Raw genomic sequence first — 22,135 nt, forward strand, 5'->3', positions numbered from 1 at the left:
AATGAAATGTATAAATAAGCGCGCCGAAGAGTCATTTCTTTTCATTTATATTCTTGTCATCTGAGGTTAAAAGGTAATTCTCTCTTTTGAACTTCTCTCTTTATTTCGAGCTTGAGTTCTCTCTCTAAGTTCTTTGAATTTGCTTAGACTTCGGCTATTTCTCACTCTCAGCTCGACTAGCGAACTCAAACAAGTTCATATCTTTAAACACTTCGCCCTTAGGACCTTTCATTTTTAGTTGTCGAGCTCAGGACTTCGCCCTTCAGGGTCTCAGCCCTTAGGAAACGAGGACATCCTTCTTCCCTCTGCCGTGACCTCGGCCGATCTTAGGGGAATTCGCGAAAAATACCAAATCCCCCCAGAAATTAAGATTCTTCTTCCCCCTCCCGGAGCTACTGTCGATACCGTCGTGGATGGCTTTTGTTGTATATATGAAATTTGGCTAGAGAAATGCGGGTTAAGATTTCTTATAAACCCTCTCTTATTCGACTTCGTCCAGACTCTAGGGTTGACCCTACCCCAGATGTGCCCGAATTTCATTAGGATGGTGATGGGTCTGATAGTTGTGGCCTATGAAAAAAGAGTCGAACTCACATTGATGGATTTAATCAGTCTCTGTGTTGTCAAGGCAAATTCGAAACATGACCCGAAGTGTTTCTATCTTTCGAGGGTTGCATGCAAGGGAGTAATCTTGGGCCTGCCTTCGAAAGACAAATTTTGGGGGAGGCGATATTTTTACTTCGCCGTAAACGAACATTCCCTCGGGGACCGAGCTCGTTCTTTCTTGTCGAAGTGGGCGAGCACGCCGAGTATGCACGAAAATTTATCTTATTCCATTCTTTTATTTATTTTTATGGGTAAACGAGATTAACTAACATTTATCTATTCTATCTTTCAGAAAAAATCAGGGCGCCCTCTCAAGGAGTAGAATTCGCCGAGAAGCTCTCGATATTGCAGAAGGGCGAAGTAGAGTGGTCAAACTTTACCTCTTATAGATTCATCTCAGCCAAACTTTGGCCTCACCCGGCGGCTATCTTAGAAGATTTCGAAGAAGGTTAGTTCGACGAACGTCGACTTCGTCCTCTTTCTCACAGTCAATTGCATACGTGCTAAATTTTTTTATGTTCACTTGGACGTAGGGGATAATATGAACACCCCGGTCAGCGCTCGCGAGGCGAGAATAAACAAGAAGGGGGTGTTACCTCGACTCTGATCCCAGCCTCGTCGGCTCCCGTCAATGATCCCGAGGTCGAAGTGACCGAGGTTCGTTTGACGTCCGAGGTCCCGATCATCCTGGTACCTTCTGACGAGGTACCTGAGACGACCGAGGTCGCTCCGACGGGCGTCCAGGAAGCCAAAGCCCCTGGGGTCGAGGGAGGCCGTGCTCGAGAAGGAGCCGAGGTCATGACGGCACCCAAGAAGAGAAAGATGCTGGCGAAATGAATCGCAGAGGGCGGAGCCCCTGGAGAAGGGGAGAAGAAGAAGAAGAAAAAGAAGAGGGACAAAGTCCCAGATCTTCCTAAGGGAGACGAAGAGGAGCCCGCAATTGAAGCTCTCACGGCTGCAATGTCCCGGGCCAACAAGGGCAAAGGTGTTGCCGAGGGCAGCAAGGCCCAGTCGAAGTCGAGGAGTAGCGGGCGAGCTGAGGCCGCCCCGGCCACTTCTCGTAAGAAGAAGCATGTCGTCAACTTCCATTACGCACAAGATCATATGTTGTGCGACGACATCTACTCCTCGACGGGGTTTTTGCGCAAACTAACCTGGTCCGATATGGCGCTTCCGAAGGTGCCTGAGCTGGCCGAATATGACTGGTACCGAATGATGGCTTCGACCGTCGCTGGGGTAAGCGTTATCATATATATATATATATATATATATATATATATATATATATATATCTATATATATATATATATATATATATATAGTCGACCTGTTGTACTTGTAAAAATTTAGGGACTTGTAATTAAGTTCGAGCTAACGATTATTTTATTGTTTTCAGCTATCGACCCAACTGAACTGAGGTCTCTTTCGCTACTAGAAGCGCCTCCACGACGCTAAGGTCGAGCAGGAAAAGCTTGCTGAGGTTCAGAAGAGGATGGAGTCTCTCCAAAACGAGCTTCGGGGAATGAATGACAAGATCGCCACCCTTCAAGACGATCTTCTGGCTAAGGATGCCCTCTTGGAGAGGTCAAACGGCAAGATTGAACGTCTTGCCGACAAAGTTCAATTCTTGTCGGTTGACCTTGATGACAAGAAGGAGAAAATCAAGGGATTGGCGGCTCGTTCTGATGGCCTTTAAAGGGAGAAGGAAAAGTTAGCGGCCGATCTGGCGGCCCGGGACAAAGAGCTGAAAGACGCTCTCGAGGAGCTCGCTCGGACGAAGAGGATGGCGAAGGCGGAACGAGATCGGGCTATGCATGCGGCGAAGAAGGAGACTTCGCTGCGATACAGGGAACACATTCTCAAGTACCGTGCTCAGAAAGAAAAGACGGACGAGGCCATCCTTGTCCTTAAAAAACTTGACCAGTGCTGTGGAAATAGGGAGCTGATCTCGGAGGCGTTGAAGGGTGAGATCTCGGACTGGGCGGGTGAGATGAAGGATACCGAGGATGACATCGCCCAGTACGAGGCCGACTACGCGACCATCGCCATCCCCGAGGTCGAGGACGTCCATTTCACTCCCTACTCGGACTGATCTCATGCCGATGCCTCCACGGCCGACGATGAGACCGTTGTCATTGATGAGCATGGCTCCATGCTCAATCAGACTGACGAGGTCTTGAACTCTATTCCCGAGGAGAGTGAGAATGTGACGGCATTTACGCCTACTCCCTAGCGAATATGTGTCGAGGTTCTGCCCCAAGACCAAGTCTAAGCTCTTCTTCTCTGCCGACAAGGGTTCTACTTTTTTTTTGTTATTATGAATTTATTCTTTTTTTTGTTCTTAGGGTCCGTTTGTTTTGGGCGAGTTTTTTTATTATTTTTTAGACAACTATATGGGGCTTAGGTACTCCTATTTTATTTGGATTATTATTTTTATTTTATGCAATGCAATTTCGTTACTTAAGATCTGCCAAGTCTTTTAGCTCGCCAATTGTTCTCTGCATGCATGAATGTTTATATTTTGTCTGTCGTTCAGTTCGTCTGCCCGATCTGAGAGTCTTCACCACATTATTTAGTTCACTCTGAAGATAACTGGGACTCGAAAAATCTGTTAAGTCTTTTAGATCGCCCGTCTTCGATCCAAAATGTTTCCTTTAAAGATTTCAAAGAATTCGCTAAGTCTTTTAGATCGTCGGAAATCTAAAAAGTTTCCCTTAGGCCGAAGTTTTGTAACGGCTCTATGTTCAAAATATGTCAAGTCATTCGAATCGTTGCTGGTCCGAAACGTTTCCTTTTAGATTTGAAGCCGAAGTCAGCAAATAAATTTAATCAAGATTCTGTTAAGTCTTTTAGATCGTCAGAGATCTAAAAAGTTTCCCTTAAGCTTTTTGGACGAGATCGACTTTTCGGAGTGCGGCCTCTAATTTAGATGACGATGTGAGACGTCGGATCTCGCCAGAGACGTCGTGAGGTATTTGCATCGCTGGCCTAGTCCGAGGTCGGGGTTGTTGGCCGAGATGCGAGCTTCGTAGCTTAGAAATATCTTTTTATATTTCTTCTTCTTTCCTCTTCCCCTTTTCGGTAAAAAGGAGGGTCAGGGGGTTCTAAGAAGTAGGGGACTGTGCCTTCCTCATGGGAAGGCTGCCTACATACCCTTATACAGGGATCAAGCCTGACGTAGTTCGGTTCTTACTGGTTTTAACAGTAGTACTTTTTAAGGTTCGAGACGTTCCATGATCTTAAAAAGGGGATTCTATTGAGTGTTTCAAGTTCATAGATGTCGGGGTATGCTACTTTGGTGACCCTGTATGGGCCTTCCCATTTCGTACCAAGCTTCCCCGCATTTTCCTCGGCAGTATTTTGAAAGACTTTTCGGAGGACCAAGTCCCCTACATCAAATCTTCTCATGTTAACGTCTTTATTGTAGTATACGGCAATGGATTGCCTATAGTGGGATAGCCGTGCTAAGGCTGAATCCCGTTTTTCCTCTACAAGATCCAAAGCGTCGCATAGTGACTCATCATTCTTTGGGTCATCCTCAAGCGCGTGCATCACCCTAATGGTTTGCACTTGGTGTTCGATTGGGATGACTGATTCGACTCCATGGACCAGGGAAAATGGAGTTTCCCCTGTCGGCCTTCGCGGACTAGTTCGGTAAGCCCAAAGTACACCAGATAGCTCTTCTGTCCACCGTCCTTTCTTAGCATCAAGTATTTTCTTTATGGAGTCTACTATGGTCTTGTTTGCGGCTTCCGCGTGTCCATTCCCTTGAGGGTATCGTTGTGCTGACATCATCACCTCAATGTTATTGTGGAAGCAAAAATTCCTGAATTTTTTTTATATGAATTGTGACCCGTTGTCCGTTATGATCTCGTGTGGGGTTCCATGTCAACATATTATGTTTTTCCAAATAAATGTTGTGACGTCGACGTCTTTTATCAAGACGAAGATGCCTGTTTCGACCCATTTCGAAAAATAATCTGTTAAGATCAATAAAAATCTTAGTCCGCCAGGGGCGACCAGCATTGGTCCCACGATGTCCATAGACCATTTCATGAATGGGTATGGCACCGAGATAGAGGAAAACTCTTATGCGGGTCTTTTTATGTTAGGTGCGTGGCGTTGGCATTGGTTGCAGCGGCGCGAGTGCGCCTCGCAATCTGCCAACATAGTCGGCCAAAAGTAGCCTTGCCTCTTTATTTTAATGGCGAGTGCTCGCCCGCCTGTATGATTTCCGCATTCCCCTTCGTGTACATCTTCTAGGATTCACTTAGACTCCTCCATTCTGACGCACTTGAGGTATGGTCCTGTGAAGCTTCTCTTAAACAGGCTTCCGTCAATGATGCAAAATCTCGCGCTTCTCAGCACGAGTTTGCGTTTTGCCATCTTGTCGGATGGGACCGTACCAGTCGTGATGTAATGCAGTATTTCATCTCTCCAATCCCCCATTCAATTGCTATGACTGCGGCAACAGTCATGGTTATAGAAGGTTGTTTGATTGTTTCGACTGGTATGACCCTTTTGAGGTCCGGATCCGAGGTAGATGCCAAGGCAGCCAATGCATCTGCCGAAGTATTCTCACCTCGCGAGGGATTCGTGTCAGGGAGAATTCCTTGAAATGTTTTGTCAGATCTTTTACGACTTTCAGGCAAGCTTCCATTTGTTCATCCCTAGTCTCGTATTCTCCAGATTATTGGTTTACTACAAGTTGAGAATCGCAGAAAGCTTCCACTTTCTTTGATCCGACTGATGTGGCTAACCTAAGTCCGGAGATTAGCGCTTCATATTCGGCTTTATTGTTGGATGCAACAAAGTCGAGTCTAAATTATTGTTCTATGGTCTCGCCGTGAGGGGATGTCAAGTGTATTCATATCATGCCCCTTGCTTTGACGATGCCCCGTCCACTTTGAGTGTCCAGGTGCCCTCGACTTCGTTCGTGGCGAGATCTTCTCTCGGGAGTTCGACGATGAAGTCCGCCAAAACTTGCGATTTCGCGGATATCTTCATTCGATACTTAATATCATATTCGCTCAGTTCTACGGCCCACTTAGACAACCTTCCTGATTGGTTGGGGCTGTGTAGAAAACTTCTGAGCGGATGCATCGTCATTACTATTATGGTGTGAGATTGAAAATATGGCCGAAGTTTCCGCGCGACAGAAACGACGGCCAGAGCCAACTTTTCCATAATAGGGTATCGGGTTTCAGGGTCGACTAGCGACTTGCTTGTATAAAAAATTGGTCGTTGGTCCCCTTGTTCTTCTCTGACGAGTACTCCACTAACGACCGCCTGAGATACGATGACGTATAGGTAGAGTGGCTCTCCCGCAACGGGTTTTACCAAGATCGGGGGTGTCGATAGGTACCCTTTCAATTTTTTGAATGCCTCCTCGCACTTGTCGTCCCATTCGAGCTTCTTGTTTCCTTTAAAGAGCCGGTAGAAAGAAAGACATTTGTTCGTGGACCGAGAGATGAAGCGGTTAACGGCAGCAATGCGTCCCGTCAACCTTTGAACTTCACGCCTATTGCGGGGTGAAGGTATTTCTCGCAAGGCATGCATTTGATCCGGATTAGCCTCAATTCCTCGTTGGGTAACTAAATATCCAAGGAATTTACCAGATGAAACTCTGAATGAACACTTGGTGGGGTTGAGTTTCATTTGGTATTTGTTCAATACCTCGAAACACTCCTCCAAATGCCATATATGATCTTTTTCCATTAGGGACTTCACGAGCATGTCGCCGATATATATTTCCATCGTTTTTCCTATCTTCTCTTTGAACATTTCATTGACTAACCTTTGGTAGGTGGCGCCAGCGTTTTTTAGTCCAAATGGCATGACCTTGTAGCAGTACGTGCCTCGGTTGGTGATGAAAGCTATTTTTTCTTGGTCATCCGGATGCATCAGGATTTGATTGTATCCTGAGAATGCATCCATGAACGAGAGGATCTTATGTCCCGCGGTTGCTTCAACCAATTGGTCGATATGAGGCAACGAGAAGCTGTACTTAGGGCATGCTTTTATTAAGATCAGTGAAATCCACGCATACCCTTCATTTTCCATTCTTTTTCTTTACGACGACGGTATCTGCCAGCCAATCCGGATATTTTACTTCACGGATTGAATCTTCACTGAGTAGTCTTTTGACTTCGTCGTTGACAACCCGGGACCTGTTGGGACCGAGCTTTCGACTTTTTTGTTTTACGGGTTTAAAACTAGGATCGACGTTAAGTTGATGAGACGTAACGTCGATACTTATGTCTGGCATATCTTCGGTGGCCCAGGCGAAGGTGGACTTGTTTCGTTTTAAGAAACAAATCAGTTCTCGCCTAATACCACCTTTAAGTTCGGCCCCGATTCTGACGCATTTGGAAGGATTAGAGCCATCGAGCTGCACTTAGACTGTCATCTCAATACTTGGCACGTCGAGGGAGTCGGGCTCTTCCGGTTCAGCAACCTTCTCAGCCGACTCCACGCTCATTAATTGCTATTGTTCCTCTTTAGCCCCTTTAACACAATGTCTGTGACTAGTGAGATAGTAGCTGCGGGAGATCGCCTGATTGCCTCGGATCTCTTTTATCCCATCAAGCGTAGGGAAACGAATACATTGATGAAAGGTTGAGGGCACAACCATCATCCTGTGTATCCATGGTCTTCCCAAAATGATATTGTAGGGGGAGATCTAGTATTTTGAATTCTACCATCTTATTGATTCCATTCATTTTTATGGACAACTTGATAGTTCCCAAGGATGGAGTAGTTGACCCATTGAAACCTGTCAATTGGGTTTGTTCCCTTTCGATCTCGTCCTCGCTAATTCTCATCTTGGCCAGGGTATCTTTGAAGATAAGATATACGGAGCTTTCTACATCGATTAGGACTCTTGCAACCTCGCAGTTTGATACGTCGATCGTGATCACGAGTGCATCGGCATACGGGTTTGCTGCCCCCATGGCTTCTTTTTCGAAGAACGAGATTTGGACGTCTCGTCCTGGTCTGATTCTGGTGGTCTGATTACTCAACTGGCGTTGGTAAGCTTTGATTGAGTTAACCGAACCGTTGCAAAATTTCGAACCGCCCATTATGAAGTCAACTCTATGTTTTGCAACGGTCGGCGGAGAATCCAGTTCCCCTTCCTCAGCAGGTCTTGATCTTTTAGGGGAGGGGTTGCCCCTTCCTCTGTTGTTGTTGTTGTTGTTGTTAAAGACCTTCTTTTTTGGCGGGGGTCCTAGATCAACGTCCTTTAATCCCCCATTTGCATATTTTTCTGCTAAGGCCCTGCGCATGGTCTCGCAATTAACCGTGTCATGGCCGTTAGCCTTATGGAAACTGCAATATGCGTTGAGGTCCCATGTCCATTTCTTTGCCTGGGGACCTCCCTCTTTAGTGTCTTCACCGATGTTGAAGGTGTAATTAGGAGGGGCGTGTTGCTTTCTGGCATGAGGCACAACGTCATGGGGATTGGCCCTGCGGGGGTTTCCCCCAGTGTTGACAGGTCGCACCCAAGTGTTGGAGGGCGGTTTTTTCTCAGCCGCACGTTGCCTTACATAGGAAGCGAATTCATCTTCGTAGGGGGGCGATTAACAGTCATCTCTAGTTTCAGCTTTGTATCATGTCTTAACCCGTTCCTCAGAGAGATTATGGCAGATTCGTGACATACGTTAGAGATTTTCGAGAGCACATCGTTGTAACGGACCATGAAGTCCTTCAAGGATTCGTTCTCTTTTTGTTGAATCCCCCATAAATCTGCTATGGTCAGATCGTCCTTTACGAACATCGAATAATGTTTTAGGAATGCGGCCGACAATTTGTCGAAACTATCGATAGAGTTCGGCTCAAGTTTGGAGAACCACTCTAAAGCGGACCCAGATAAGCTCTCTGTGAATAGCTGGCAGTAACCTGCCTCCAATTCTCTCTCCGCGAGCATAACCCGTCCCATTGCGACTCTGAAGGAAAAGATAACGGCTTTAGGACTTGAAGTGCCTCTATACCACGGAAGGTGGACCTTTCCGGTATCTCCGAGTTGCACCTCAGTGATATTTTTAGCAAAAGGAGTCATTCTCGTTTCCTCGATAAGGCGATCTATTTCAGGGGCCGAACTGGTTGCAGAGTGAAATTCTGAACGAACAGCTCTCAGTTCGGCCGCTATTGACTCCTTAAATCGATCAAGTTTGGTCATGTTGGGTTCGTCCCCATGAAAAAGACGAAGTCTCGTACGGGCAGGCGTAACCGCAGTCGCCTCGACAGGGTTACGACGGGTCTGGTTCATCCCGCCAAAATGTTGGGGACTGAACACTCGGGAGGTCGCCTGAGGGCGAGGTCCCGCATTAGCCTGGAAAGACCCAGATGGCGCTCCAACCGGGGGAGGCGGAGGCAGTCCAGTTGGGTCGATCGTGACCTCTGCGGTGACTTCGCCAGTAGTCCCCCCAAGCTGGAAGCTTGTGCCTGGAGGCTGGTCTGTCCAGACTCTGAGACGGTCGTATCTCCGGACCCCGCCTGAGGGTCCAGCGTGTTCTGAGGGGTTGAGAGAGTATTCAACCGGTCGTTAAGAGCTCGGTTGGTCTCTGCCTGTGCATCGATGTTTTGGGTCAGCATATCCAGGATTGCCCTGATCCCCGGATGGATCTCCTCTCCAGATTCATAATGAACGGAGTGGAAGACATGAAAATGTTTTTTATGGACTGTTTCTTTCGAGGTTGGTCTTTCTGAGGTTTCCCACAGACGGCGCCAAATTGTTGATGTCGATTTTTGGACCGATCAACAATCACAAATAATAGTATGCTAATATTTGATATTTACTTTGTAAAGGTTTCAGAAGACGTCGTATAAGAAACAATATAGAAATGAAAAACTATAATAAAAGGAAAATAATAATAAACTTTATTATTATGAGATTTAATTACAAAAGGACGAAGTGACGAGCTCAAGAAGACGAACTCAGCACTGAAAACAACGTAAGCGTAATGAATAGCAATTGAGAGATAAAAATTATCGTCTTGTGTGTGTGCAAATCGACATCTAATCTTCTATTTATAGACGAGGCAGAGCTTCTTCGTGAAGACACGTGCTTCTTGATCCGTTCTCCTCGTCAAGGGTGAAGTCGTCTCAGATCCGGTCTTCGCGGCGTGGTCTCCTCTTTGACTGACCGATTCTTCTGGCCAGACGAACGTGGATGAGCGGGAAAGTGCGACTGAGCTTGGGCCGATCTGCCGAGATCGTACTAGGCCCAGAATCGATCCTGCGAATTGATCTTCATAATGGATACTGGGCTTTGGTCGGGCCAAAGCCTATCCGAGATAAATATTTTAAATAATTGAATTTTTATACCCCCACATATGTAAACCTTAATTTACTATTATTTATAGGCGTAATATATGTAATTTTGTTTAAAAATGACTAACAAACAACAATCAATAAATTGTGGAGAACACACACAGAAAAAATCCAAGATTTAGAGTTGTTATTCGAACACGAAAGGAAGTCATTTCTTGAGAACTACGAATTTTATTAGTCTATTTCGATTTAGGGCTAATTTTTTATTTTAAAATTGGGAATTTGGAGGTTAGAGTACTGGTTTGGAGTTTGGTTCAATTTCTTTTATTAGAGTCAAGTCAATAAAAAAGAGATTCGTGACACTGTTATCTATTTTATGGTATAATTATGTCATTTTAATAAAATAGATTACACAAATTCGAAATGTATGGAAACCAAATATTAAACTCGACATTTCAGTAAAACACAAGATATATATATATATATATATATATATATATATATATATATATATATGTGTGTGTGTGTGTGTGTGTTATTTTTCCATATTTTTATATTAAAAAATATATTGTAAAACAACACTTCATCATTTTGATTTTGTTTTAAACAAAAAAGGGAACTAAAATACGACAAATACTTATGAGAATGTTGTCTTATCTGTTGTTTGGGAATTCCACGTAGATGGTCTAACGATGTATTCACGGGCCTAAAAAAAAATTGTAGTTCACAATTTAATTTTCTATACCCATAATCTCCATATTACTTACTTTAATTTTATTCTTTCCCGAAGTTTTCCTTTTCCCTGCTGATCATTTGGACCTCATATTGTTTTTTTTTATTATTTTATGTTTTAAAAAAAAAAAAACAAATCGTCACTGTGAAATGAGACACATTCTATTCTCAACTCTGTTTGTTAACAGCCAAACATGGGATGCCTTGTGGTAAGGCCTCACATTTTGGGCTTGACAAATAAGGGCTAAAAGTCCAAGTAAGTTAAAAAGAAAAGTAAAAAAGAGAATGAAATGAGCGTTTGGTTGTGGGGGTCCTTACACGCACGGGAAACAACTGAAGAAGCCATCGAAAAAAATAGAGTAAAAGTAAAGAAGAAAAGGACATGAAAGCAAGACTAAAATTAGGGTTTTGATGAATTTGCAAGAAGCTCTATAGTTAAATGGTGTCTGTTTCTATTCAGATTTGAAAGAGAGATTCTTTGCGTCATGATCGTCATTTCTAGTGGTATTTCTTTTTTCGTTGTCCTCTGTGGAACCTCGATTTGGGTATGCTACAATTCGGTGAGATTGTTCATTTTTTGTGTCATCTTTGTTTAGATGATGCCGTTGTTGTTGATGATAAGCCTCTATGTCTTTGAGATGACTACAGTGTGCTCGTTATATAGTTAGTGTAAGGTTTATTAAGCGGTCTACTGGTCGTGTTCTATCTAAAAAATTGTAGCTCTAGGTTTTGTCAAAAAATTAACTTGAATTTTTCTATAGCTTTAAATAAATTCGGTAATTCTTCAACTTTGATGCAATCTAAACATTTTCCAATATTTTTAAGGTTCGTCCACGGAGGGTGAGTCAGGGCCTAAGATCAGGCCGAAAGGCGTAGTCGATGGACAACAAGTGAATATTCCTGTACTACCCCTTGTTGGTCCCGAGGGATGGAGGAGGATTTTTTCCCAAAGCGAGTTCGCCACCAATTGTAGCAGCACCATCTGCTAAAATATGGCCCCTTAATTTTTTATTTTAGTCACCGATTACTTAAAAAAAAAAAAAAAAGGACTAACACTCATTTCAGTCCATATGACACTAAAACTCTCCATATGACAAGACTACACTCATTTCTAATAAGACTAAACTTTTTGATGACTCACATAATTTGCAGAAAAACTCTCCAAAAGTAGCATTTTTGTCTTTTTTTTATTTATTGAAATGTGACACTTTTATCATTCTTCCTGTAAACTATGCAAGAAAATTATTTAAAGTAAATTTCTTACTTTTTGAAGTAATCTTAACATATGATATAAGGTTCTGGAAAATTTCATAATTTTTTTAGAGCTCGTTTGCAATATTTTTCAGGAACTTTCGAATCTTATGTTCGAGAAATTTTTTTCGGAAAGCTGTTAAAATTTCCAGATCACCTCAAATCAATGTTAAACTTCAAACAAATATTATTTCCATAATTTTTCTATCATTTTATTCGACTATTTCTATAATGAGGACAAAAATATAATTTATTAACTTTAAGCTTTCTTTTGCAAATTCAAGTCATTAACTCCAAAAATCACTATTACAACTTGAGAGAGAAGTTACAAACTATATAAAACTCAAAATACAAATCTATATATATCACAAGTTTTGAGTTTACATGAGGATGTAAGAAAATAAACTAAAATTTGGATAAAACCGATAACTGAATCAATCTAAACCGAAAATCAGTGTCACATCATAAAACCAAAATTTGGATTCGGACCGATTTAGTTTAAAAAACTAGACCAGATATCGATTTTAAATTTTGGAAAAATCGAATATCGGATATATAACCGATTATTTTTATTAAAAAAGTAAAAATAAAAATATAGAAACACGCTAGGATTGTATGACTCATTTTTACTCTAATTTTTTACCCGATCATTTGCTATGATTATAGTACGACTAAGCTCGGAACTACTATTGGAGTGGCTCTCGTCACGACTTATGAGTGCGGATGACTATGAGTTCGGGATCAACAAGCTTCCTCAGCATTATTTTCCTTGAGCTTTCTTGGTGTCTAACCGCGGAGAAGGTTTCTCGAAGATAGGGCAGGAGCTTCACACCGAGAATCCGACCTCAAACTTTGTCTAGTTTCTTGTTGAGTTTGGATAATAATTTGAAGACTCGTTTGATCTCCACAATTTTGTGAGCATGGAAAAGAGTATAATCTCTTTCTTCTCTTCTCTCTTCCTCTCTCTTAGTCCTGGTTTTTTTTTAGAAAAATGATCTCAGTCAGTTATATCTATCTGCAAATATAAATTGAACCAAGAGTACGCCCAGTAATCATACAATAGTAGTATAGTTAGGGAATAAGTATAGACAACTTTGAGTAGTGCCAAAAATCCAAACTATCTATACAGGATATTGTATTTTTATATGTATATAGGTCTGAGAATAAAAAAAATACCACCAGTAATATAAGAATACTAACAAATTGATGAGTACTAACAAATTGTTAAACACAAAGTTGACTAATGCTATCATTAATGTAAGAATATAAAGTCTAACAAGCAACTATTTTACCAACAACCAGTACTTGCTCCATTTGAAGGAATAAGACAAAACTGAAAACGCATCGAAAAATGGGCTATGACTTATTAATATTAGTAGTAGTATTATTACTACCTTTGCCAAATGCACTCAGAAAAAGGAAAATTATTTGCTAGCCAGATATATGACGTAATTTGATTCTACAGAGCATCCGAATTGAGTTTCCAAACAAAAATTTGTCACACGTCTCTTACTAACCCAGACACAGAATAGAAACAATAGGATCAGCTTATTGAATTCATGTCTAGCTAAATATATACATATATACAAATGTATATGTATATACATGCAGGAGATGAGCATCAGTATATATAACGAGAGAGAGAGACAGAATAAGTATATGATATGAATTTTGCATGTGCTTTTTTTGGCGTGACATTCATGGCAGAATTTGTACAATAGGACTTGGATATATGGTCAAGGATTTGATTCAAGCTGGCTGAAAAGAGAAACCAATAATAATATTACATTTTGATAGGTTTCCTGATCTTAAAGGAAAGACAGGTTGGAATATTACAGTCCAAGTATGACCATATATTGTTCATATTATGTTTTTGGTTCCTCGTTCACAATAAAATACATAATTTTGGGTAGTTATCCTGTGTAAAGCGTCCAATCTTATGTACGGTAAAATTAACATTCTCATGTATCCCTCGTCGATGAATACATCAAGAAAAATATTACTCTCTCCCATAACAAAATTTAAACTTTATTTTTTAAGAAAAGGTGAAGTCTTTGACTACATAATAATAATATCAGATAGTTAAACATTTTCTACTGGGTTTACAACTGTGAGTTGAGTAGTTCGTGTTCTTTATAATGAGATCTAATACCCAACGTTAGCGTGTGGGTGTATTATGTATATATATATATATACATATAGATATATGATAATAATAACAACAACTACAACATTAATAATTCTGTAATAATAATAATGCATTAACTATTCTTATGCGTAGTCAAAGGTCTCATTTCCGTATAATTAACATGTAGCTCGTAGGTTCAGTAAATAAACATATATATGTATATATATATATATATATATATATATATATATATATATATAAGAATTCTATATCCTATATATGAATAGATAACAATCTATTCCTTGATCAAATATATTAATCTTTCAACTGATCAATCTTGTTCACGTCATCCTTGTGAATTGTCAATATATAATGACAGCTAGCCAGCGTGATGAGTAAAACAATTTTATAATTTGGCTAATTAAGAAAACTCGTATATAATTGGTGCATATACTTTTATTTGAACGCAGGTTTTGCTGCCTAAAATCATGACAGATCTATCTCAGGATAACCCAAATCCTTTAAGTAATTAATTTTTTTTTAAAAAAAATTATTAATGAATACGCAGATGAAAATACAATCCGAATAAATCTTATCATGTGAATACAAAGGAAAATGCCTGTATATATACGACATGAATTGACACTAACCCAACATCAAAGTCACACTTCCCAAGACAACAATTAATCATGGATTAATTAATATTAATATAAATCATTTCACCTAATTACATATATATACACATATATATTATTACCTCGGTAACAACGTTGACTGATTCTATCTTCAAAAGCTTGAACTCGGAACCCTAATAAGAAAAAGGAACAACAAAAAAATAATAAAAAAATTGGCATGCAATTAGAGGATTCAAACACATATACAGGAGATTAGGGTTTTGAGTGACGTTATCGATATTAGGGTTTCTTCATATTTTCTTTCTTGTGCTTCCTTCAAAAGATGAAACTGCCATATGATCTACTCTTAACTTTTCGAATTGTTTTTTTTTTTAGGAAAAGGAAAGCGCAGATCATGCTGGCAGCTTCAGCTATTGGAGGCGCACGATATCGGCGGTGAGTCGCGTCGCACCGTACAGAAACTCTCTCGCTCTAGCGCTCTCTTATTCTTCTGCTTGTGGAGCTCTTAGTTTTTCCTTTATCTTCAAGGTTTTGGAGATAGAAGAGATGAGAGGATATAAATAGAGGGAAAGAGATATTGAATGAGTCTTTATTATTAATTCCAATTTCTTCCAGGTAGACTTTTGAGTCCTCTCTATTTATTTTTATTTTTATTATAATGTCCCATGTGAATTCAAGATACAATATCATGTGTGCTTTTGACATATCGCGTGAGCCAATTTGTTTTTCGCATATGGCCAAATAATTAGCACAAATTGAGGGCAATCACTACTACACAAATTAAACAAATAATTAGTGTATCTTTCTTAATAATTAGCGTATATTCAATTTGTAATTTTGTTTTAATTTATTTAGTGGATTATTTTAAGCTAAAAAAAAGCAGGCTTTTTTTTACAAAGACGTACATTAGCAAAACGTATTTAAAAAATTTAAAAAAGGTATTGTACTGTTGTACTAGAGGTGATGAGGCAGAGAGATAATTGAAATTCTGACTGTAGAGATGTAATTAAAATTACGTTATTATTACCAATGGAGATTTAATTGAAAAGCAATAAATAAAAGAGGGAAAAGGATGTGAGAGAGTGGTCCCAAAGGCCAAAGGGGAAGCAAATTGAATATAGTCACGCCCACGCCACCACATGCAGACAGGCCTTAGTGAGCGTTCCTATATATCCCATGAACCCCATTTAAATATTTATTATTTTAAAATGATTTTCATGTCACTGCTCTGCTCTGTGTGTTGTAATGTAAGGTAAGCATCAATAATTATGAAACCTAAAAGAGCATAAAAATCAAAATTACAAACCGGTGTGTTTCTGGGGGGACCATTTGTTTATTTGTTTTGGCATCATTCCATAACAAGGTCTCACGCATAACATAACTATATATAAAACAAGTTCACTCTACACCTTTTCGATTAAAAAAAAAGAAAAAAAGGTTCACTCTTCACCCAATCAAAAAACTCTCGCACTCTCTAACCAACCAGCGTCGTTAATAAGTAGCTCACCGCTTAAGTACAAGCAACTTATTGATATAAAATGTCAAAAACAAAAGGCTCATGTCGATTAAAAATTAACTACTATCCTCGGGTTTTTGATGATTTTTCACATAATTTTTGTAAAAAATTACACCATTAATATGATAAGGTATTTATATACAAATTTTGTGTTTATTATGGCGACGAATATGTCCAAATTTGTCAATTTATAAGTTATTTTTTTCATTTAAAAGATATTAATGCATATGAATGAAATTTATTGAGGTTGTTTCATTAATTAATGGGAAAATATCAACAGTATCTCATGTGTTTAATCGAAATGCACGATTTATACCTTCAGTTTTCAGAAATATCAGACATATTCATTCAGTTTAATATAATTAACATATATCTCCCTCACAAATATGTTATATTACAAATATCACTCTTTTCGTTTATTTTTTACAAAAAAAAAAAAAAAATTGAACTCCCCAAAATACCCTTAATGAAATAATTTTTTATTTTCTATTCTATAAAAAAAAAAAAATTAAAAAAATTTCTTTATAAAAAGTTAAGTATTTTTTTTATAAAGAGAGATTTTGATTTTTTTTTAATAAAATAGTTGATAAATATTTATTCTATTAAGGGTATTTTGGGGAGTTCAAATTATTTTTTTGTAAAAAATAAACGAAAATGGTGATATTTGTAATATAACATTTTTTTTAGGGGATATCATGTCATTTATATTAAACTGAAGAGATATATTTGATATTTTTAGAAATCGAATGGATAAATCTCGCATTTCGATTAAACACGAGAGATACTCTTAATATTTTCTCTTAATTAATACATAAAAAATATTGATTAAAGGTATTTATGTAATGAACTTAGAACGGGTATATGTTTGTCCTAAACATAAAAAAAAATGTACATTGTAATATCTCATTTTGACACTATGCTTCCATAGTATTAGTTTCATGCAAAATGACACATATGGCATATTTATGTGATAAATATTTCTGATACAATGGAAAGCACACGAGTGAAGTTGTGGTGGAAAAAAAACGAGGGAAGTTTGAGTTATTTAGTTAGAACCGAAGAATTTTGTGGTATTTTTTGTCTAGTACTAATAACATGCTATGTAGTTAGACTAATGTTAATCGCGTTTTTGGGTTTACACTTAGAATCGTCCGTGGTTCGATCTAAGGTCGCACCCCAAGATCGCTAGTAGGTTGAGTGTGGTGAAGTTATTCTCTTCTCGTCGTTTCTATTATCGTGTCATCAATGAATATCATTCATGCTTCTCGCTTTCGTCAAGCTCTCCATCATCACGTTCTTTGTGCTCTTCCAATCTTCGAGTTTCCAGATCTTGGGATCTTTCACGTTCTTCATGTTCTTCGTCGAGTTCTTGGGTCTTTGCTTCTTTGAGTTTTCAACCCTTTGAATCTCTCTCCAATGCCTTGCCTTTAAGCCATGAAACCTCTTCCGAATCTTCGTCTGCAACCCTTAATCTCTCTTCAGTTCTCGCCCTCAACCTTTTTGATCTTATCTCAGAGTTTTAATGTCATTGTGTTCTTTGCGTTCCTCATCATTCTTGGATCTTCAAGTCTTTCGAGTTCCTTGTCGGGTCTTCGAATCCTCACATCTTTACCTAAGCATAAGAAAACGTGAATCTAAAGGGACGCGGAGGGTTTTTCCTCGGCACGCGCTCCGACACGCTCAACATTAGTCGTGTTGTATTATGTTATTGGTGAATAATTTGTACTCGTCTCTATATTTTCTAGAGAGGGAGTTGTGGTATGAATTTTGCAGAGTTTTGACAAGTTGAGATAACTTAGCTTGAGAGAGACAGAGGTACGGAAGGTATTTATAGAAGTTTTTTTTTAGGTTATGAGTGGGTCTACTTGTGTCTTGGAGACACAAGAGTGCAGATATAGCCGTGTAAGAGAGTCAACGGCAAGGTGTTGGTGATGATTTGAACTTGGCAGCAAATGGGTGAGCTTCAGGGGGTTGACGGCAAAATGTGGTCGACGACATATGTGAGTTTGTGGTTGAGGAAGTTGGCGGCAGGCTGATTTCTCGACATCTTGGGGAGTTGGCGGCCAAGGTCTTGTACTGGTGGAAAAATGGGTAAAAAATGAGTTGTAAGGCTCTTTGGAGGGTTGGAGGCCAAGGGGTCTTTGAAGGCCTTCCCAGTAGCTTCAAGAACCCTTTGTTTGTGAGCTTGTTTTAAGTGTTTTTCTCAGGTCTTTGACATGAATTTTTGGTCAAGGAAGTGCGTTGGAAAGCTTGCCTTGATAGTCTTTTTCGAACTCATGGTCTCGAGAGATATTTTTTTAGATGTGGTCTTGAGTTGTCTTGTAGACTTGAGAAATTACTCATCGACATGGCCTCGAGTCGTGACTCGTTGATGTGGTCTCAAGATGTTTTGAAGATTCGAGAGTTATCTCGTGGACTCGAGATATGACTCGTGGATTCAAAAGATCGTTTCTCGTCCTCATTTTCAGTTGCTTTGTCAACTCTCTAAACGATTTCTACGACTCGGCCTCGAGTCGTTCCGCGGATCTTAATTCAAGAGTTTGACTTGAGCGTTTTGTTCGTGGGCTTGAGCCTTGCGTGTGAGCTTGATGTGTCTTTTTTTTGCTCTCGGGGTGTTATTTTTTACCTTGTGAAAATAATGGCGTAACAACTAATAACATGTAAAATATGTGTGTGTGTGTGTGTGTGTGATATTACATTAAATTAGGTGTAAGAGCAGATAGTGTAAAAAATCAAAACTCTTTGTATACCTTAGATGATATGGAAAAAAAATAACATTGAAGTTCATATAAAATATTCTCTCTCACTATACACAAGTTTTATTAAGTTTTAGCAAGTTTATTAAAACTTTCATGTATTATGGTAAATTTCATGAATTGTTTTTAAGGCATGAGTAAGTTATTGTTTCTTGTTATTTTTACACTTTGTGACATGGTTCAATTTGTTACATTTCAATAAATCCAAGATTTTTCATCATTGAAAAATGTAATTTTTTTTTTCAGTTCCCCACTGATATAGACCACAAGAACTCACTGGTTGCGGCATTGTGTTGCAACATCGCCACTGCAACAACAAAAACCTCAGCCGCAACCCTCAAATACTGCGGCTAAATCAGTTTTAGCCGCGATAAAAGTCGCGTCTGTAACTTCTTAGGTGTTTAAAAACAGCGGCTACGTTATAGCTACGACTAGTCACGAAAAATGTGTGACCCCTCTTTTGCAAATGTGTGAACCGCTATTCAGCTGCGGCAAATCGCGGCTATTTCCTGTCATGGCTGAAAACGTTATTTGATGTAGTGTTATAAGGATATTTTTGTCCTAAACATTAAAAGTGCACAAAGAAATATCTCAGTTTTTGACACTATATCCTTCCATAATCTTAATGTCAAGCAAAATGACACATATTTTTAAAACTCTCTCTTTTGTTATGGCAAAACCTTTTCGTATACAAGTATTATGTACATGTTGGATCTTTAATCCAATATGTTGGATCCTTAATCCAACGTTGGGCTTATATGTTAAATAATTATGTGTTGTGAACTGTCAATAAAGATGGCCCATTAAAAGTGATCTAATTTGGTATACGGTTATTGGGCTTTAATGTATCTAACAGGTTGTGGGCCTTTAATGTGTAGACTCATTATGGGCTTCTATTTCAGTGATGGGTTGAAATAGGAAGCCCACTAGGGTAACCTAGGGTTTCTCTATAAATACGGCTGGTCTCCAGGTCACACGGAAAATTCTTGTCATTCCTGATATCCCGTCGTCAGAGTGAGCCAGAGAGAACTAAAGGGACTCTCAGAGAAATACGTGTTGATCTGGAAGACCAACCGTCATGGATTCATCAGGTACGCTTCCGCTATTAGTTTTATAGTTTCTTATTTATTCAACATGATTTGGTCATGAAATTAGGTGATGGATTTCACCCGTGATATTCGGATCTAACAATTGGTATCAGAGCCAATCATGCTTGAATATTTGAGAAACTCGTCTCTTGATGGTTGTTGTCGATTTTTTTTTAATCATGCTTACATTCGGTTGGCTATATTTTTTTTTTTTTTGGGTTCGGTTTTTTGTATTTCGGCTGGATTCATGTGATAAGGAGCTTTTTTTTTGTATATGTGGTTATTATATATATATATTCATATTTTTGAGACGTAATGTGTATTACCTGTGTTGATTTATGCATTGCTTTATTTGGATTCTTCAGGTTATAAAGAAAGTTGTGTTTGATCGGTTTCTATACACATATACATATGTTTTTTTTTTTATTTGTTCTATTCGCCTGCATAGGTATCAGACTCATGTTTATCAGTTTTGGGTATATCATCAATTTCAATCGCATGTATATATTCATTATCGTATTATGGATTCATCAGTGACGGCCGTACGTTCAAAAGTGTAGCTGCTTGCTTACCCTAATTTTTTTTTAATGCCTAATGGGCCTTTGATTATTTAAGTTGTGGGTTTAGTCCACATTAAAAAAAAAAAAAAATTAAATTCAAATATTGGTATTATTTAGTATATATATTTTAAAATAAATTAATTGAAGCAACATGTCACCAAAGTGGCCTCTCTTGTGGAAATTTATTTATTTTAAAATATAAAAGGTTTTGTACTTGTAATTATTGTGAATATTTATCGGCCCAAAGGAAGGTAAATGTTTAACTTGATTGCATGTATGTTTGCGCTAATAAATACGTGATGATTCTTTGGTTTTACATGTGAATAGTAGATCGGCCCAAAGGAAGATTTATTATTTGATATGTTCATTATTATCAGTATTTGATTAGTGCACCAAGATATCACTTACAAGTCATTATTCTTGTCCAAAGACATAATATTGATGGAGTGCACGGTATCTTGAGATGAGTTTTACCATATTTGAATTTGAATTTTTGAGTTTCGGATTAGGTTTTATCTGAGCTTGTTTGTTTATTTGTTTATTGTCCAGCTGAGGCAAGGCCTTATAAGCCTAATGAAAAGAAACTGGACTCAAAGACTGTGAGCTGCTATTTTGTTGGATACGCTGAGAGATCCCGGGGGTACAAGTTTTATGATCCCACAATTAGGTCAATTTTCGAGACAGGAAATGCTCAATTCTTTGAGGATGTCGAGTTTGCAGGGGGAGATACGGTAAGAAAATTTGTCTTGGAAGAGGAATATGTTAATATTCCCATAGGTGGTATTGACAATGATCATGACTTAACTTCTGACATTGTTCAAGACCCAATTCAAGACAATATTAGAGAGCCCCTTGCTCAACAAATTGTTCCAGAAGAACAAACTCTACCACCTCAAGAACATATGCCATTAAGAAGATCCACCAGAGAAAGAAGAAGTGCAATACCAGATGATTATGTTGTATTTCTTCAAGAACATGAGGATGACATTGGAGTGAACGAAGATGATCCTATCAACTTCCTTCAAGCCATGAAAAGTTCTGATTCTCAAATGTGGATCGATGCCATGAATGAAGAGATGAAATCTATGAAGGATAATGACGTTTGGGACCTTGTACCATTACCAGAAGGTGCGAAACCCATTGGTTGCAAATGGATATTTAAGACCAAAAGGGATTCGAAAGGTGATGTGGAAAGGTACAAAGCTCGTCTTGTTGCAAAAGGTTTCACACAAAAAGAAGGCATCGACTATAAAGAGACTTTCTCTCCGGTTTCCACGAAAGACTCTTTTAGAATTATAATGGCATTAGTGGCGCATTTTGATCTTGAGTTACATCAGATGGATGTGAAGACTGCGTTCCTTAATGGTGACATCGAGGAAACAATCTATATGGTGCAACCAGAAAATTATGTGTCCAAAGACGCAAATGATTTGGTCTGCAAACTTAAAAAAATCCATGTATGGACTCAAACAAGCATCTCGACAATGGTATTTCAAATTTCACCAAGTGATTATTTCGTTCGGTTTTGAAATGAATTTGGTGGATGAATGTATATACCATAAGTTCTGTGGGAGTAAGTGTATTTTTCTG

The 22,135-nt window shown here is 39.0% G+C and overlaps 2 protein-coding genes and 1 long non-coding RNA gene across 3 annotated transcripts; all 3 read right to left on the reverse strand.

Annotated features, from left to right (window-relative positions):
* Positions 1-3,804: 3,804 nt before the first annotated feature.
* On the reverse strand, positions 3,805-4,398 carry LOC149393948 (uncharacterized). Its single transcript, XM_089618218.1, has one exon. The coding sequence runs from the start codon at positions 4,396-4,398 to the stop codon at positions 3,805-3,807; it is 594 nt and encodes a 197-aa protein (XP_089474344.1).
* A 2,792-nt stretch (positions 4,399-7,190) lies between these two features.
* Positions 7,191-8,785, reverse strand: LOC149393949 (uncharacterized). Its single transcript, XM_089618219.1, has 2 exons — positions 8,154-8,785; positions 7,191-8,073 (listed from the first exon to the last, which is right to left on the reverse strand). The coding sequence occupies exons 1-2, from the start codon at positions 8,783-8,785 to the stop codon at positions 7,191-7,193; spliced, it is 1,515 nt and encodes a 504-aa protein (XP_089474345.1).
* A 3,534-nt stretch (positions 8,786-12,319) lies between these two features.
* Positions 12,320-15,225, reverse strand: LOC149393950 (uncharacterized). Its single transcript, XR_016299819.1, has 2 exons — positions 14,748-15,225; positions 12,320-12,834 (listed from the first exon to the last, which is right to left on the reverse strand). It is a non-coding gene; the product is annotated as an uncharacterized LOC149393950 (long non-coding RNA).
* Between the last annotated feature and the right edge of the window lie 6,910 nt (positions 15,226-22,135).

This window comes from Urtica dioica, chromosome 6 (genome assembly GCF_054948205.1).
Source record: "Urtica dioica subsp. dioica isolate 48M chromosome 6, U.dioica_male_clone48M_v1_H2, whole genome shotgun sequence".
NCBI classification, from domain to species: Eukaryota; Viridiplantae; Streptophyta; class Magnoliopsida; order Rosales; family Urticaceae; genus Urtica; species Urtica dioica.

Bases quoted from the DNA above. Each gene is read 5' to 3' on its own strand.
- LOC149393949 (XM_089618219.1), bottom strand. From the start codon at position 8,785: ATGACCAAACTTGATCGATTTAAGGAGTCAATAGCGGCCGAACTGAGA. The intron at 8,074-8,153 runs GTAAGGCAACGT...AAACCCCCGCAG, and splicing joins AAGATGAATTCGCTTCCTAT to GGCCAATCCCCATGACGTTG.
- LOC149393948 (XM_089618218.1), bottom strand. From the start codon at position 4,398: ATGTCAGCACAACGATACCCTCAAGGGAATGGACACGCGGAAGCCGCA.